Genomic DNA, 19082 nt, shown 5'->3' on the forward strand with positions numbered 1-19082 from the left:
TCTATGAAAAACATTAATCCAGAACATTGATGTTTTTAGTTGAGAGACTGGCAGAGCGCTGCCTTGATTGGATAGGACTCGGTAATAGGAAAAGTACACTTGAACTTAATAAAGTGCAGTCTTATATATGGCAGCAAGCACTTTACTTGATTATCAAGTCCATGAGATGTAAAAGATCTAGAAACACTGGTGATGTGATTTGGTTTTGTGTGCTGCGGACGGACGGCAAGCTTGGCATTGAGTGTAAATAGCACATACGTGTAATAGATGCGCTAGGAACATAACGAAGGAGACAGTTATTGCGTGCCTGTTTCTTGTTGTTATAGTAGAAGACAACTATAGAACATGAGGATGACATATGAGGCAGGTAGGTGGATCTCACCACCTGGTGAAGATAAAAATATCATTGGAGCTGTCTCTCAGTTACCATTCATTTTGTGCCATATTTTTGATGGATCAGTGAATTTGAACTTGGTAGATGATCCTGTCAAATTAATATTCACAAATAGCTTGCAATACTCATCTTGATGATGTTTTCATCTACTAGAATCTGAGACTTTTCGTCTCAGCTTTTAAATCTCAGCTAGCATAGTCGTGATTCTGCATTTGGGAATGTAATATTTGTTTTTGTAGTTAAAACATTAGAAATCTACTTTGGAATAAAATATGTATGATGTGTAATTATTCACAAATTGGTCATATACTATATGTGAGACCTGTGTTGAAGATGATTCAGTGCCAGCATGGTACTTTAATATTACCCTCATTTATTATTGAATGGTCAAGTTAATATGTAAGTGGTATGCTGGTATTTATGATGTGGACAGAATGTCCCGCTAAGCTACGGCCACTCATTGGACATGACTGGACATGCTGTGAATTTACATGGACGGCCATGGTCAAGCGCAAACTGACCGTCCAGCATGTTAATGTATTCTGAGAAATGTGGCACTGGAGTGTGAGGTAAGTGCCGCATTTCCTTACTCGTATGGTTTGATGAAACACAGTACCAGTTGGTGTTCTATCAGCTTTTCAGATTTCTTACATCATTTTGGAAAACCAATCAATGTGATAGCCACATTGTATTTTGAAAGCATGGAATAAGTATTCCTACATTTGTTTTTATTATGGGGCTTCCAAGAATTGACCAATTACTGTTTGCTTTCAGGCCAAGTAAAAAAACAAACCTGTTTCATGTCCGGGTATTCAAAAAAAAAGGAGGAGTGGCTTTTTATTTTATATTTTAAAGATGGCCGCCATTTAAAAGTTTTTCTGACAATCATTGGTGTTTCCACTGTTCAAAGGCATAAAATCAGATTTTAAATTTGTCCATGTATTTTTAGCAATATGAAACTGCCAGATTTAATATATGAAAGTAATATACTTAATATACCGTGCCAGGCGCTGATGGACAGTTTCTATCATTGTCCATTGATTTCTTCATAAGTTGTCATAACAGGTAACTGAGGATCAATAATTATTCTGACAATTGACATTAAGCACACTTGGTATTTTCAGCAATTGCATAATGTTAGGCATTCTTGTATGTTATAAAGAATATAAAAACTATGAAACAATTTCATTACAACATAACCAATTCTTTCGTTCTTGCTTATCACATTCAGTAATATTATGCCAAAATAATTTAAAGCCATAAATGTGCAATATTTTAATATAAAATTGATTTTTTTTAAAGCTGTTTTTTTTTGCTATATTTGTATGTTTGACACATGTCTCAAATTACACCTAAAGCGATAAAAAAAACCCACCATGTTCTATGGGGGCCGACTAACCCAGATTTTCTGTTTGTGATATTTATTTTGTGTGCACTGGCCCATCAAATACAAAAACAAACCTTCATTTTAGGGCTAAAATAGCCTGATATTTAAAAAAAAAGTCCTGGTAAAACCGGAACAAAAAATGCTTGTCCCCCGACCCCCCCCCCCCTAAGTTTTAATGCTTCTGCCACCACCTGACAGTTTAGTCATTGATAAAGTAGGCCCCTAAATCAATAATGTAAATATATGACCTGTTTTATTCCTTCACTCCTCATTTTCTTTCTTTTTTTCCAATAATTCCAGCTGGTTAATATTAATTGATTTGTTAATAATGAAATACTTAGTTATAAGTGATATCATTAATTTTATTTAAGCGCAAGTGCTACACAAAAGTAAATCATTTAAAGCACAAGTGCTACACACTACAGTCAAGTTGCACTTAAGTGATCAGCTATCCTTTTGATCATCAAAGATTACCTGCCTCACTATGCAGAGTCCCAGGGACCAAATGAAGAATGTACAGTCACAGAAGATGAGACTGCTAACAAAAGAACAGTAAATAGGTACAGCTCAAATGAGGTATGAGTCTTTTCTCTGCAACCCTGACCAGTCAATATCTATACCCAATATTAAATAATAGTCCATGCTTATTTGCACATGCATAAACATTACCCATAGACATTGCATTGCTGTGCTTGCTGGCATATATCCACTAAGGCCACTGCACTATTGGTTAATCACACATAAACTGGGTGCATCCAAGCAGACTGGCTGCTTGCTTGCTGGCTTGTCGTTGTATATTTTAGTTTAGCTAGTTAAGCAGTAGCAAAGTCCAATTGTGGCATAGTCAAACTTGTGTTCTAGTTATTCATGTTAACTAACCATCATGATGTATAATAACAATGAAGGCGATACTAGTCCTTTGGAACAATATACTTATGACCAATGCATGGACTGGGATGAACTTAATGGTGGTAAGTGAATAGCGTAACACAACCGGATTGTATTTCCTTGTAGAGACATAGGAGAGTGCTTCATGTGTGCGTGTTTATTGATTACAATTGGTAATTGGTCTATACTTCATTGGCCATATACACACATGACTAGAGATTAGGGTCTAAGCACTTTCAGTGCACAAGAGATAAGAAGCAAATGAATACTCATCCGCTCACTCGCAAACCCGTTCTGTGATTGTATTTGCCAATTTGAACCATATACCATGAACCTCACTGTAATTCAGCTTTATAAGATTTGTTAACTGAACCATTTATTGTTTATGGTTAAATTGTGTTCTTTGATAGAATTGAGAGAGAACTAGCCACCCTAGTTTTAATATGAGGACTTGTACTTTATTGGTGATCAGCTTTTAGCTGCTGACAGTCCTAGTTCAGGCAGACTGGTACTTTCATTTCAATAGCTTGTATCACCATGATTACTTTGACAGGATTTCATTTCCATTGGAGAGTATAGGACACAATAGAATTAATACTTGGCTGTTCATTCCCTCAAAGTGCCCTTTCATTTAACACCTGTGACACAGTATATGCTGAAAAGGAACTACATAATGTAACTGGATTTTTACATGACTCATCTGAGAATTTGCTTTACATTTCTAGCAGTGTCAATACTGTCATTTATAATTTGACATGCTTGAAAATCGGTTTTGCTTAGTGGACATAGATATGTTGTTTGATTAAACCATTTGGAATTGTCCTTATCCACATGCCTACACAGTCAACTGCAACTAATGCTTGCATTGGTGTAGTCAACATCACTGGTCATATCACAGTTTTAGGACAACTTATGTGTATTAAGTGTGAATAAATCTTGCAATCTTATGTCTTAAAGTCTACAAATTTAAGTCCATGTTTTCCTGTCACAAATGTGCCTGATGGAAGCTACATTTGCTATGAAGTAAACATATTTTAATGAAACAAAAAGAGAGTATGGACATATTTACTGGAACTAAAACTTTGCTACTTTGATACCATCAGACTTCATCAGGCATCTGATTGATAATGGTGTGACATCATATATTTATTGACGCTCATCTCATATACCAAAAGAGAGTTAGGTAATTAGGATTGTTCCCAATCATATCGGTGTTATAATATAAGCACTATAGGCAATATGCCACTGTAGTCTGTACCTAAAATCAATTCCTCTATGGCAAAATATAGGCTGCATCAGCCCGGATGGATGTAAAAGGGTATGTGTTTCAGTGTGTGGATTTAGTTGTGTACTAATTGTTGTTGTGGCATTGATTAGTCAATATCTTTGATTATAAAGACTTACTGGTATACATACATGAATGGGACTCGGATCAATTTATTTGTCATTTGAAAGAAAATTGATATTGTAGATGGGTTGAGTGCATTAAAACTAATTTTGGAAATGTGAAGCATAATTACGCAATGCATGAGCAGTAATGTTTTAATTTATAATTATGCTGGCATGGTAGGTTACTTCACCAGTACTTGATCCAAAACTTGGTACAGCCATCACAGTACACATGTGCCATAATTAGGTAAAAAATTGATAACAATTATTACCGTGGTCTCATTACATGCATTACACTGGATCAAGCTCTAGAAAATCTGGTAAAATAAGGTAATTAAATGACATGGATTCAAAATATAAGTAGACTCTGTCAATATTTTGTTTAAAACATTTGAGTGACTACAGTGAGATAGACCTACAGATACAGACAGTCAGAGGACAGGCAGTTATTTTAAGGACTGGCAGTTTTCAAGGTGGATAAAAAACATCAATCATCACATTGAAAAAATCAAACCTTCATTTCTTTATTTCTCACTCCACATCTATTATTATTATACACATTATATATGCTTCACTGCTGATGGCACTTAACATGCTTAAAGCCACTGCTTTTATTCTTAATCCTTGAATGCTTTTGTAGTGACTTTTGTGTTGATCCATTGATATTCTGTCATCCAGTTCTCAGGTTGTCAAGGTCACACCAAGCAATCTGTGTTTGTGTGTCATTCCAGAATCAGGAAACAAACTAAACCAAAGTTACTTTTCATTCAGAAGTTCTGATTTATTGAAACTTGAGTTATTTTTGTTCAATACAATATAAAATTCTCCCAATGTTGACATATTAATTACTAAATATTTCACAACATTATATTCACAAACTTCTTCCTCCTTTGGATCACATTTTGGTGTTTGTACATGTAGCTTAGGCCTAATTATATCAAAATTTCCCTAGCACTTGTTCATTGCGTAGGGGACCATGACAGGCCCTCTCTGACATTACAAAATCCACCAGCCCTCACCGCAAGCGGCTCGATGGCTGCTTTGCGGCCAACCTTGAGGAACTGGAACTGGAGTTCTAAATTTCCTTTCTCCAATAAAGTATGATGATATTTGCTGTACATGTACAATTGTACATTGGTGTACAGTTTGGATTAGTCATGTGCACATATTGCTATAATGTTTTCATTTTGTACAAATGAAGCGCTAACAGGAATTGAAAATCAATATCGGCATTCACTCTCCCAAGGTTTGAAAAATAGGGGAGATAAACTCAGAAATACCAAGAAATGTAGTGATTGCATTGCCTTGGGTAAGTTCTGAGTTACAGATCAATGTGAAGCGCATGCCAATACTGCCCTGAAGTTACTACCAAGTATGGTACTAAGAATCCTTGAGTATCACTGTTTAATGGAAATGATAATGTTTAAGGAAATCATGAAAAACAGACTGACTTATAATATATCTCAGATGTTCCAGAAGTCATTAGCAAAGTGAACATTGCACTCCACATTGTATGTGTATAAATTCTTATCATTTTTAGAATATTACAATATGGAATTTTAAAAGACTTGATTAAAAAATGATTTTTGAACTTGAATGTGTCTTTATTAAACATCCCAAAGAATGTGATACATGTGTGCTCAAAAGTAACAATATGAACTCATGTTGAAAGCACATGTAATTGAGTATTGCTACATTAATGTGCAACATGTATACTTATAAAACAAAACGACACAGGTGAGCATTTTGCTTATCCATTTAGCTTGCATATTTAATTATATATAGCTATTTGAATGCACTTTTTATTAATCAAAACTATATCAACCATGTCATCTATCTTTCTGGAGGAAAAATGTTGAAAGTAACACACCCCCCAAACCATTACAAAAGAATTAACCTTGTGGTCAAAATTAATATGACATCAAATGGATTTGCAGAATTAAATTTAAAAAAAGACTGGGCATAATTTATTTTGGTTTCTGTTTTCCAAATCCTTTGCAAGACATGGCTGAGTGGTTTGTGTATTGAAGAAACAATAGATGACATTGCACAAGTATAATTTGGGCGGGTTTTATCTTGGATGCCTTGTTGTTAAATTATTTCATGATCCTGAGATAGATGAGATGAAGCAATCATTGAGCTTTGTGGAAAATCCTTGAAGCAATCAATGATACTGGGTAATCTGAACCACAGATATTGGAACACATTTGGCAATGTGCATATTTCGGTGTAATTTTTGATTGATGCTTATTATGAGATAAATAGAGTTATTAATTATTAATAAATGGCCTTGTGAGGTAATCTACACAGGCAGCATATTATTTTATACAAATAAAAATGACTTTGCCCTTAAAATCAATACAATATGAAAGTACATTATAGCAAAATGTATAGAGCAAGCTTAGCCAAGAAGTGTTACATGTATGAAATTAAGGACATCACCAAAGTATGCTACTTATTCTTGAGGAAAAATGTATATAATGACTGCAATGTTGTTTTATTAATTACTGGCAAAGTACTGTGACCCGAGCTATTTGCCATTGGCTTATTTGTTTACATGCAAGGCTGACATTTACCAATAGATGTTATGTAATAATGTGGTTTTGTAAGAGGTGATTAGTGGGAAGGGCATGTGTACTATTTATTATTGCTCATTCTATGCAATGCTGTGTTAATACTGGGAAGTAGAAACACATGAAAAAGATTGGAAATGGAAAAGGAACCTCCTTTGTATACCTAACAAGGCCTACTTGTTGTGAATCGTGTTCTGTATTTGTATGGGCGGAGCCATAGGCGGAGAGCCATACTTTAATTTTGTTTTGCAATATTTGTTCGCACGTTTAAGGGTTTATCAAGCCACTGTGTAGATTGAAAGTTGCAGGGTATATAGTATGTAATCGAATGAAGAAGTAGATAGATTTTCTATAATAATATGTGTTCAGGAGAGGAGATATTTAACAAAAACAAAACACCCAAGTCCGTCAAATGCACGAATAAGAATACGTGTATAGTATAGGCCTATCCACCATTGGGGAATTGCCGCAGCTGATTAGAGTCGTTCATTTCGTGCGGTACATGATTAGAGTCGTTCATTTCGTGCGGTAAATAGCGGGCAATGGGTGTATTTTTTGTTTGTTTTTGTGCTGCTTTTTGGAAACACTCGCGTTCGCTATAAAGTCGTTAAATTTGTTTGCACAGACCTAGTCTCCTACACAGTCAATTTGTGTCGGGCGATCCAAACAAACATCGTGATAGCCACATACAGTCTGGCCCGAGGCACAGACTATCAAGTGTTTGTTTACCAGTGACCTTCAATAAAATCGATACTGTAGTACAAACATGCTATATACAGGGTGTCCCTGAAAGAACTGTATCGTCAGAAACTTAATTGTTTGGGTATTTTAACGCCACAACTAAACAAAACTAAATACTTGGTGTGGTTGAGCAATAAATCAGCTATCACATACTTTTTTGACAAAAAGACGAAATATTAAGATTAGAAATTTAATAACGTGGCATAATCACTGCGCATCATAATTTTTACTTCATTTACTGTATAAAACATACATCTTTTGACTCATTATGACACCAGATTTTTTTTCTTTTTTGAGAAACAAAAATCCTTCCAAACTTTACATAGAGCCAAAATTTACAAGCTTAAATTTTTTATTTTGGCATAACAATTTAGGGAATTTTGTTTTTGTTTGTTAACGTTTGTTTTAAGGGGTTTTAATACGCAATCACTCGGCACACCCTTTCCAACGAAAAATGAAAACTTTAATCTCAACATCTAATTTTGAGCATGGAGAAAGGAAATCATAATTTCCTCCTGTTTCTCCCCATTTTCCCCTTCTGTTTTTCTGCTTTTTTTTCATTTTGCTTTTCACCTTTCCACATTTTTTTCTTCTCAGACAACCCTTGTTTACCAAAAGTAATAAATTTTATTTAATTAATGACGACACAGCATTCTGTCATCCCTGTCTAGCCCGCTCCAAAGGTTTGACCTGGTTGTTAAACCGGCGAGGCCAGATGTCAGAACTGCAAATCAAATGCAGCAAGGTAGAGGTTGTAATATCGTGCACATAGCTACATATACCTTGCTGTGTATAGTGAACAGAGCACGTGTATTTTGCTCACTGGCAATTGATACAAACAGAAGGTATCAATAAATGGGACAGTATGAATAGATCATTGTCGAAGTTTATGTTGTGATGAAGTTTGGAAGTCAACATGTGCGATGATGCCGAGTATTAGGGAACAAACCAAAAGATCAATGACGTCCTATAAACGAGTTTCGTTTAGGGGTGAGGGGGTAAAAATCCACCATTACGCTTGTACAAAACCATCGGTCTGAAGAATGTGTCATTATTATTATTATGTCAAAATTTTCAACATTTCATTATTACGCTTTCTGGCAGGGAGGGAGGGGTCGGCTGAGAAATGAAACTAGTTACGTTTATAGGATGTCATCGATCTTTTGGTTTGTTCCTTATAGGGTCTACAGGGGTTTTAACAACATGGTGTATCGCCTAAACTTGGTCAGTTGTATTTGTAGTTGATGTTCTTACAGAGCTGAATAGATTTCGGGGTCATACAAGGTAATCCAGGGTTCATCTGAGGTCAAATGACTAAAAAACTGTCATATGGGCACGAAACTTGGTGGGTACAGTCAACACTTAAGAGTTACAAGTTTCGATCATTTTGGGGTCATCCAAGGTTACCCAGGGGGCATCTGAGGTCAAATTACTAAAACTGTTATATGGGCACGGAACTTGGTGGGTATAGTCAACACTTAAGAGTAAAATTTTTGGAAGGTCATTTCGGGGTCATCCGAGGTCACCCAGGGGTCATCTGATGTCAAATTACTAAAAACTGACATAACAGCATGAAATTTGGTGAGTACAGTCAACATTAAGAGTCAAATGTTTGGAAGGTCATTTTGGGGTAATCCAAGGTCACTTAGGGGTCATCTGAGGTCAAATGACTAAAATCTGTCGTATGGGCATGAAACTTGGTGGGTACAGTCAACATTGCTAGGAAACTGTCTATACATACAAAAACTTCCAACATACGGCTCGGGTTGTTTTGGTAAAGCAATACCAACACCTGTTGTGAACTCGACACCACGAGGGGATATCCCATATCCCAACCCGTGCTCGGGCATCTTGTAAAACATAAACATTACACAGCTGTGCGGCCTATTACATTTCCATATTATTTCCTTCTTTAATCACCCCACACTCCCCATCCACCATCCAGGCTTCGCCCATACAGGGTTCTGAAAAGAAACTCACATCTAAACACAACCACTACCATACCATCACCCAACAACCTTACACACCAACCGCGTATGCCGAAAACCGCGCAACCCGAGAACCGCTCTAGTTTTTACTTGGTATGTTGTTTTAAATAACTACTTTGAATTTGAAGGAGGTTACATAAATAGTACTATTTAGGATTTGGTTAGGATTTGACAACTTCACAGACATTATCTGCAAGTTAAAGCCGCACATGTATGAGAGTTAACATCACTGTTCCATTAATAGTGAGTAATACATTTATGCTGTGTCCAGTATAGTGATAATAGAGGGTGACACCGGAAGTCACTGTAAACTGTGACACTACGGTAAATTCATTGGGGTGTCATAGTGCACTCCAGTATAAAGTATGGTTGTTCAATCTTTTTCGCGTGCGGCTATGACGTATTATGATATAGATTCAAAATTTCCATAATGTGTAACGTTGCGCAAATTTTTTTAACATCCAGGTAGTGTTGCCGTCTTATGTCTGTTTTGAGTATGATATTGGCTGTTGCCATATTTAAAAATTAAATGGCATAGCACACCATCTTCTGGTCACAAGCGCTGTGATGCGAGGTGCTCAGTATAAATATGCTTGGAGAAATAGCGCATAGCCTTTATCAACATCCAAAATACAAGAAAACGTTTAATAGCATGTGGAGTTTGGAGCAAAAGTCATTAATTAAATAGGTCTAAGTCATAGTAATTAAATCATAGATTGATTTGTTGCTCATCAGAGTTGGCCAGTATAAAAAGTGCTGTCAGTTACATAGGTATGATTGATTATAAATTTTGAGTTGCCACTATGTTGCCTTGCAAATTCCCTACATATATAATGGTATGTTGCCTTGTGTACACCTGTGTACACTTGACATTGACATTGCATGGCTGACATTCAGTTCTCTTGCTGGCCGCCCACATACCTACTTGCTTAGTACAGACATATTTATGCACACAGTGATATGAATTATGATTCTGGCTTCTTACATTTAGAGTACAGCTAACCAAAACTGGCCCATGGCAATGCAACAGTGAATGAATCTGCTAACTAGCCAGGCATGTTACATGGCTATGTGTGGCGCAGATACAAATGTATGTGTGGTGCCACAGTGAGAAGACATCATTTCTATCATTGGTTATGCATTCATGGATTAAATCACAAAATGTATAGCAAGTTCATTGGAAGGTCATGTACATGAGGTGTTTTTATGTTACCAATTCTTAGTCTGCACCACAGGCTGGTAAACTGATTGGAATCACCAAGGATTATGTTCAAACTCCAATGAGTGGGCTGAGCGGGAGTACAGCAGATTAGTACAGTAAAATACACCATAGTGCTTGCTTCCATTCAAAGTATTCTTGTGTGCTGTTGGGTCTATAGAGGCTACAGTTGACAAGACCATTGCTGGATCCTTTTGCTACATGATGTAGTCTCTCACCAAGGAGTCTGGAGACATGTCAGTGCTTCAGCATGTGATTGACTTTCTTGTTGTTGGTATGATTGGTCAATACTGGGGGTTTATTGTTAAGAATGTCAAGATTTTTATTAATGTTTTGCCTATTGTAGCTAAAATATAGTAGCATTATTTTCTGAAATTGCCAATAATTGTTGGACTTTACATCACATTAAACGAAATCAATGAAAATTTATTTGCATCCTAAATATCAATAACAACTAGAAACGGCCAGGTTTTTGACGCAAGACATCAATTGGGAACTGTTCATATGAGACCATATCCCGGGGGGCCACTTACATTACGTGATGGACACCATGCTCATGTATGGACTCTTGAAACGCACCCTAAACGAGTATTACTCAGCGTGTGTAAAACATACCCTAAACAAGTATTTTGCCATTTTTTAACACTAAGAAAGTAAAAATTCATGTTCAGGTTCTTGTTAAATAAGATATGATTCTGATAGAAGCCAAACATAGCCTATTTCACCCTTTTTTTATTTTGCCATTAAACTTTGGTACCCTAAAGCAAGTATTTTGCTTGAAAAGTACACCCTTTTTCCTGATTTTTGGCGTTTTTGACACCCTAAACAGGTACAGCGCTGTACTTGCCCAGTGCTGAAAAACAACCCTTTTTACTTGTTTTTATACATGAGCATGGTGTCCACCTTGAAATACAAGTGGCCCCCCCGGAACCATATTTTAATTTATAAACTTGTCGACCTCTAATGAACTTTGATCTGAGTATATGACCTTGAACACCACCAATAGATGAGGGTTCCCATATTGCAGCTATGACTCAAGTTTGGTTGTAATAGGGATTTGAACTGTTCATATGAGGCCAAATTTTAATTTACAAACTTGTTGACCTTAAATGACCTTTGACCTCAGTATATGACCTTGAACACCACCCTAAAAAAAGGAGTCGGTCAAGAGTTTCTGACCATGACACATCTATCCTGAAAATCCGAAGTCAGTCCGCCTATCTGTTCACGAGATACAGCATTCGGAGGTTCGGAAACACAGAACAGACTTTGAAAAAACAATATGCCTCGCGGTGGAGGCATAAAAATGTATTTCATTATGTTGTGCATAATATATAACAAGTATGTTTTCTTTTGTCTTTTGCAGACACTGGTGGTCAATCTGTTTTAGTGAAACGAGAACCTCCAGATGGTGACTATGAGATGGGGGCGGCATTCGGCGGTACCCAGTACAGTTCATCCAACAGTTTACCGGACTCCCCACCACTCAAAGAACATATTACCTCGGCATCTATGCTAGATAGTGCATCGGCGATAAAGAAACGGAAAGGCCCTGCTCCTAGGATGGATTTAGAATTATGTTTGGTTTATGGAGACAGAGCATCGGGTTTCATTATAATGCACTTAGCTGTGAAGGATGCAAAGGTGAGACAAACTTCAACATAGTGAACAGCATATACGCTACATAAAGTAGATTTTACGCAATATACGCTACATAAAGTAGATTAATCACAGATTAACTACAGTGCATGATTTCTGTATTAAAGGTATAGGAAAAGTTGTCAAAAGTGCTCAACAAGGTAGTTTACAGTGATTTGAAAACTATTCATTTTTAGATGCTTCTGATACTGCTTTAAGAGCAACAAGTCGTAGACAGCTTAAAGGAGTCCAAACCTCATTAGCAGCTTGTTAAAATTGTCATCATTTCTATTTTGATACAAATGATACTTAATTCCCAGGGATATGATTGACACTGTGTTATCTTTGTATAGCGTGCTCAGAGGCACATTAGCAAAAGTTTGGTTAGTTGTGTGTTTATAAAGCATGTCTAACTTAAGCCAAATTGTAGCCATCAACTTGAGTTATCGATCTTCTTCAGTCAATATGACTTGTCATATCAGTCAATTTTACCTTGGAACTTGTACCCGTGTTTCGTCTGTATTATTGTCCGAGTATTGCAAAATAACACATCTGAGGTCTTATATGTATGTCGCAATTTTTAAAAACACTTTGAAAATGAGGTTTGGTGCCAGAGAATTTTCATTTTCATTTATTTGCCAAAATCCTTGTTTAGCTTACCATCATTTTGGAGATGCCTAAGTGTTTTGGTTGTTGTCAGTGTCATCCTTAACTTGCAAAACAAAACTTACCAAACTTTTCCAAAAAAATATTGACATATGGAGGGCCTACCTTAGGCAAAAAAAAAAAAAAAGTTGTTGTGTTGCCCTTACCGCCCGACCCTAAATCTTTTTTTTTTAATGATGATTTTTACAGATTTGTTCAAAAACTCAATGTTTTTCACTTAAAATTAATATTTTATTGAAAGACTAGTCTTTAATTGATGTCTAACAGGAATCCAGAAGTCAAAATTGACAAATGTCCCCTAATTGAAGAAGCATTATTTAATATTTGAAGGAATTTTAAAAACTGAAGGTTTAAAAAAAAAATTTTAAAAAAAAAATAAAAAAAATCCGACCGTCCGACCCAAATTTCCCATCTTCCCACTTGAGGGCAACACAACAATATTTTTTTTTTTTCTTATCCTTAGTCTTGTCTATTCATGGTTACAGATCTCTACTTACTTCCCAATAGGTGGAGGGTAATAAGTAAACTTACTAATTATCAGTGGGATATTGAATTATTCAGTATGCTAATTAATCATGTTTAACATTTGTCTGCCAAAGAGTAAAGACAGCCCATCACCTATTATTTCGCATAAACTAATTAACATAACAGAATGAATTACAGTATTAGCATGTGAATAGGTGTGTTGTTAGAGCATAAAGCAACTTTCCCCAAATGTCAAAAATTACCAATTTATGAAATATACAATCCATGCTAATAGTGATAATAATTATAATTATAATAATAATTGTAATAACAATATCTGCCACAACAACATATTACAGGTCTACCTGCCAAAAATTCCTTGAGTTAAAACCATATTATAAAATAGATTAGCATTTATTTGCCACAAAATGTTAGCTTTTACTGTCAGATATATCCCCTTTTATTTTTGAGCCAAACAACTACGGCAAAGCAAAGAAAATTGGAATTTACTACCAGCGCACATAAATCGCCAATACGTACTACACTCCTTCGGTCATGTTGTGGTACGACCCTTTGTTGTGTATATCATCACCGTCCAAGCACGCCGTGTACGCACTGTGTGTTATGAACATCGTGTATGCGTTCGACTAATAATTCCATCGTAATAATAAAGCGCCCGAATCCGGCGTTTTATTCAAAATCTCGGATTTTGACAAAACTACAGCACCTAGAGTCTTGATTTTTGCAGGGTATATTGGTTTAATAAGGAATTTTACAAATTCAGTGAGGGCGTCTTCCTCAGCAAATGTTATAATATGGCTTTAATTGTGGATTTCAACCAAATTTGTATAGGCCCAGCAAACACACAACATTTTACAGCAAACTTTTAAATGTTGGATTATATGAAGGGCTAGAATACTTTGGTATAAAAACGTTTGATAACATTCATACAACATTTTAGAAAATGTGATGCAAAACATTCATGTATTCATTTATGTAACCCAACATTTAAATGGTATTTAATAAATTAAGAACATTTTTGTGTTTGCCTGGGAAGTAATAGGGCCACTGGATCAGTCAGTTGAATGAATCAAGAAAGAATAATAATCCTTGTAATTATTATAGGTTTCACAGTTCATTAATTAATTAGTTTGGGATTAATATTTTTTGAAACATGTTATAGTATTTCTATTTTCTCAATATTCTGTTAGGTTTCTTCCGGCGAAGTATAACGAAGAATGCACAGTACAAATGCACAAGAGGGGGCAATTGTGAAATGGACATGTATATGAGGCGGAAATGTCAAGAGTGCAGACTACGCAAATGTCGGGAAGTGGGAATGCTGCCAGAATGTAAGTAGCATACTGCCCTCTAGTGGCCAATTGGACATCTGTCCCCAGCTGGCTTTATGAAAATGCATTTGACATTGTATTCAAATGTAATGTTTTATTTATGACTTGTCAATTAGTGTTAACTAGAGTGAAGTGAAGAAAAAATGATATGATGAGTGGCATTAATTTTGGTCTTAAATGCTGCCTGACTGTGAATGTAAATTGCATGATTGATTGATTCCGTGATGTACTTGTACATGATGATGATGGTGAAAAGGAGTAAAAATGTGAAACAAGTAGACAGAATATGCAAAGAACAGGACAGAAATAGAAACAGGCATCTTGTACATGTTTGAATTTATTAGTTATAGTATTACTGTCTTTGTCTCTATTTTATTAAAAATGTTCCACTTGTCATGCTTACCGGTTTCAGTCTTATTTTTTCAAACCTTTCTCAAATATATGTATGCATAACATGATATTTATACAGCTGTATTCCTCTGTACAAATGAATGAAACTAATTTACAAAGTAATTCTATAGCATGTATTTATATTCTCACAAGCCAGTGGACAAACACTTGGCTACATGCATTTAAGTTTCCAATCTTACTGTTATGGTGCAAAATCATTCATTTTGAAACAAATCTCCCATGAACACTAGCACTCAGGACTGTGTGTGTATTCTGAGATTCTGTGGTCAATAATTCAGCCACACTCTAATGATATGCTAGGTGCATATTGATTAGTTTGTTTTAGGGCAGAACTAACCTACGTTAACCCATTTAAAAGATTCCCATTGTGCCATTGAAATGTGTCAGATAAAACGCCTCAAATTTCAGCACATGCTTCAAGCGTACTCAAGCATTTCATGCCTTCATCTCAGATGTTGTCCTTGGAGATCAGACACATTTTTAAGCCTGATGTACATTTTGCTGTAGCAAGAAAATCTGAAGAATGCTTTCTACCACAGTAATTTGATCCTATTATTTGATATTTCACATCACATAATTGTGCATGTTACCAACCTGGCTAGCACTTTCTTTAAATAATTTTAGTCAAAAGAGAGGGAAAAGCCCTTTCAAAGGTGGAAGCCACCAACTTATTTTGACCACTTTGTAATGATTTATGTGCATACATGTGGCTGGCAGCTTCTGCAAATAAAATTCTTTTTGATTTTACTTGAACATAACTTTTGCTGGTAATGGTATCAGCCTATAAGTGTATGTTACTAGATTACTTATAAAGCTTACATTACTAGTTTTTAAATAATTTTAACAAATAAGAAATAAGTTTAGCAAATATTTAAACATGTATAAATATGTTTCTGACAACTAGTTAGATCAGTCTCTTTTTAAGAAGATTATTGAATGCCTAGGTTGCTTTTTTTCTCATTAAAGGGGCATTTCTTGATCTATAGCCTCACCCCCCCCCCCTTTTTTTTTCTAAAAAAAAGTTTTTTATCCCTAGAAACCTGGATTCATAATGTGTGTGCGCGGAAAGAATTTCTTGCAGATTAATTTGCTTTGCAGAAATATTGTCAGATTTGCATTTACATTCTGTGAACAGAATAAAATTACAGCACAGTAGCCTATGGAAGGAACTACGTATGTCACAGATATAATCATGCATAACTTGCAAATGCAAAATCTGAATCAACTGATATTTTAAGAATAAACTTGTTTCTTCAATATCTACTCAAACATACAATAAAAAAGGATGCTAGAATCACAAAATACTCTTTTGTTTTCAGGTTTATTAACAGAGGAACAGTGCAAATCAAAACGCCAACGAAAGATGCTGCGAAAAGCACAAGCACAGCAAGAAATGAGTCCACAGCAGAGTGAAGAAGATCAACCTGGGAATGGCTTCCTCACAGAGGAGCAACAAGAACTCATAGAAATGTTGATAGCTGCACATAAAGAATTAGAAATTCCTGGGCCAGAGGATCTCAAAAGAGTCACTGTAAGTAAACAAGTCAACATCACATTGAAATCAACTAAAACTAAAGCCATATCCAGATGATTCCCCAAGTTGTTGAAATCCCAAGTCTGTATCACTACACCAACCAGTCAATTATAGATTGAATCAGTGAATTACACCATCCTCATGAGATCAAACCCCTAGATCAGGCTTGGGCGATCTGGAGTTTCATCTTAGTTCACTCATGAGATCAAACCCCTAGATCAGGCTTGGGCGATCTGGAGTTTCATCTTAGTTCACTCATGAGATCAAACCCCTAGATCAGGCTTGGGCGATCTGGAGTTTCATCTTAGTTCACTCATGAGATCAAACCCCTAGATCAGGCTTGGGCGATCTGGAGTTTCATCTTAGTTCACTCATGAGATCAAACCCCTAGACCAGGCTTGGGCGATCTGGAGTTTCATCTTAGTTCACTCATGAGATCAAACCCCTAGATCAGGCTTGGGCGATCTGGAGTTTCATCTTAGTTCACTCATGAGATCAAACCCCTAGATCAGGCTTGGGCGATCTGGAGTTTCATCTTAGTTCACTCATGAGATCAAACCCCTAGATCAGGCTTGGGCGATCTGGAGTTTCATCTTAGTTCACTCATGAGATCAAACCCCTAGATCAGGCTTGGGCGATCTGGAGTTTCATCTTAGTTCACTCATGAGATCAAACCCCTAGACCAGGCTTGGGCGATCTGGAGTTTCATCTTAGTTCACTCATGAGATCAAACCCCTAGATCAGGCTTGGGCGATCTGGAGTTTCATCTTAGTTCACTCATGAGATCAAACCCCTAGACCAGGCTTGGGCGATCTGGAGTTTCATCTTAGTTCACTCATGAGATCAAACCCCTAGACCAGGCTTGGGCGATCTGGAGTTTCATCTTAGTTCACTCATGAGATCAAACCCCTAGATCAGGCTTGGGCGATATTTGGATTAATCGAAAATAATCAATTATTTTTTTTAATCGGGTACTCGATTACTTAGTATTTTAAAACGCCGGAATCGAAATATCGACATTTAGATTTTATCGAAACTAATCCGACTGTTTTTCTAAGCAAATAGATTATTAAAGCAATTTTTGTCAACTGATAGGTGGTTTTTAAAATAGTTGCATCTTTATTAGCTGAAACTAAAACCAGAATAACAAGTGAAACAACTGCTAAGCACATCTAAACTATTTAAAATGCACAGCAATGTTTAATAGTGGGATTCTATGCAAAATGATGCTCAACCTATTACAGTCACGCGATGTTCAATACATTGAAAATAAACAATTAAAAAAAATAATCGAAATCGATTGTTTTTAACAATCACCTGAACCTACCCTAGAGTTAATAGAGGTTTGGGCTGTGTTGAGTATTTAGTGCATGTGATGAAGTGTGTCTTCAGGTTTGCTTGACAGATTAACTGGCAAGCATTTTGGAAAATAATGCATGACATTGGCATCCTTTAACTGAAATAATCCTCTTAAAGGCAATTTGTTTTGAATGGGTTAACTTTGTACCCTCTAAATGTATACACTCTTAGCCATCGTAGGTTAGAAGTAGCCCAGTTCACAGACCGGGAGGGCCCTCAAATAGCGCAAGCCATGTGAAAGCCAAGAACAACCAGTCTATGTCTATTCATGTATTGGGCTATTTCGGAGTACACTAAGCTACTGCTATTTTGGATTGGCCAGGTAGGGGTTGGGCCAGGAGGGCACACCTCCATTATCTTACGTTTGCTGTGTCAGCAGTGCTGTTTGGTGCAAAATTGGAAGTTCCTCATGTGCACATAGCTTATATTGGTGTAGATAATGTCTTTTCAAATTGCAAACTTCTTCAGGATGCTTTGGGACAGTCCAGCTATAACACTACACTTAATCAAAACTGATTGTGGCAAGAGCACAAAACCCTTGCATCATGGCACATTTGGCCAATGGTATTTCATGATTCTGGTATTAAGATATGGTTTTACTAAGGTAATTTGAAGTAAGGTAGTCTTTTAAAAGAGAGTCTTTTTTGTCATTGTTTGAAATCAATTGTTTGTATTGTTGATAATAATTCAGATTCCTTTTTCTTTTCCAACAGCCCTGGAAAGATCAAAATAGAGATCCTACGGTAAGTATCAATTCTCTAAGAATCAATAGGTCTTGTTTACTGTTTGCTTTGCAAAACCAAGCAATTATATTGTGCTATGATGTGATGTCAAAGAAGCACATGGTTTTATGTTGCAAATATATTTGTATTTAGCACAAGTATCAGGAAGTTATGCCAAGCAAACATTAAAGGCCTCATTGTTTCAAAGAATTAAAAATTTCACATTCATATGGATGATGACATTACACCTGTAAATAGTACTACAGTACACTTGTAATATCTTATGTGTATATGAATCCAATAATAGCACTAGCCTGTGGAAAGTTATTGCAGAATATTAAGTTCAAATTCTTCTA

The 19082-nt window shown here is 36.1% G+C and overlaps 1 protein-coding gene across 1 annotated transcript in view; it reads left to right on the plus strand.

The window, feature by feature from the left end:
- Window positions 1-2563: 2563 nt before the first annotated feature.
- The window catches only part of LOC140165740 (oxysterols receptor LXR-alpha-like), a 28391-nt gene continuing 11872 nt past the window's right edge, over window positions 2564-19082 (plus strand). The window contains 6 exon segments of the mRNA XM_072189058.1: window positions 2564-2752; window positions 11946-12185; window positions 12188-12223; window positions 14560-14700; window positions 16431-16642; window positions 18718-18747. Coding sequence (XP_072045159.1) covers window positions 2665-2752; window positions 11946-12185; window positions 12188-12223; window positions 14560-14700; window positions 16431-16642; window positions 18718-18747 — 747 coding nt within the window. The 5' untranslated portion in view covers window positions 2564-2664.

This window comes from Amphiura filiformis, chromosome 12 (genome assembly GCF_039555335.1).
Source record: "Amphiura filiformis chromosome 12, Afil_fr2py, whole genome shotgun sequence".
Classification (NCBI taxonomy): domain Eukaryota; kingdom Metazoa; phylum Echinodermata; class Ophiuroidea; order Amphilepidida; family Amphiuridae; genus Amphiura; species Amphiura filiformis.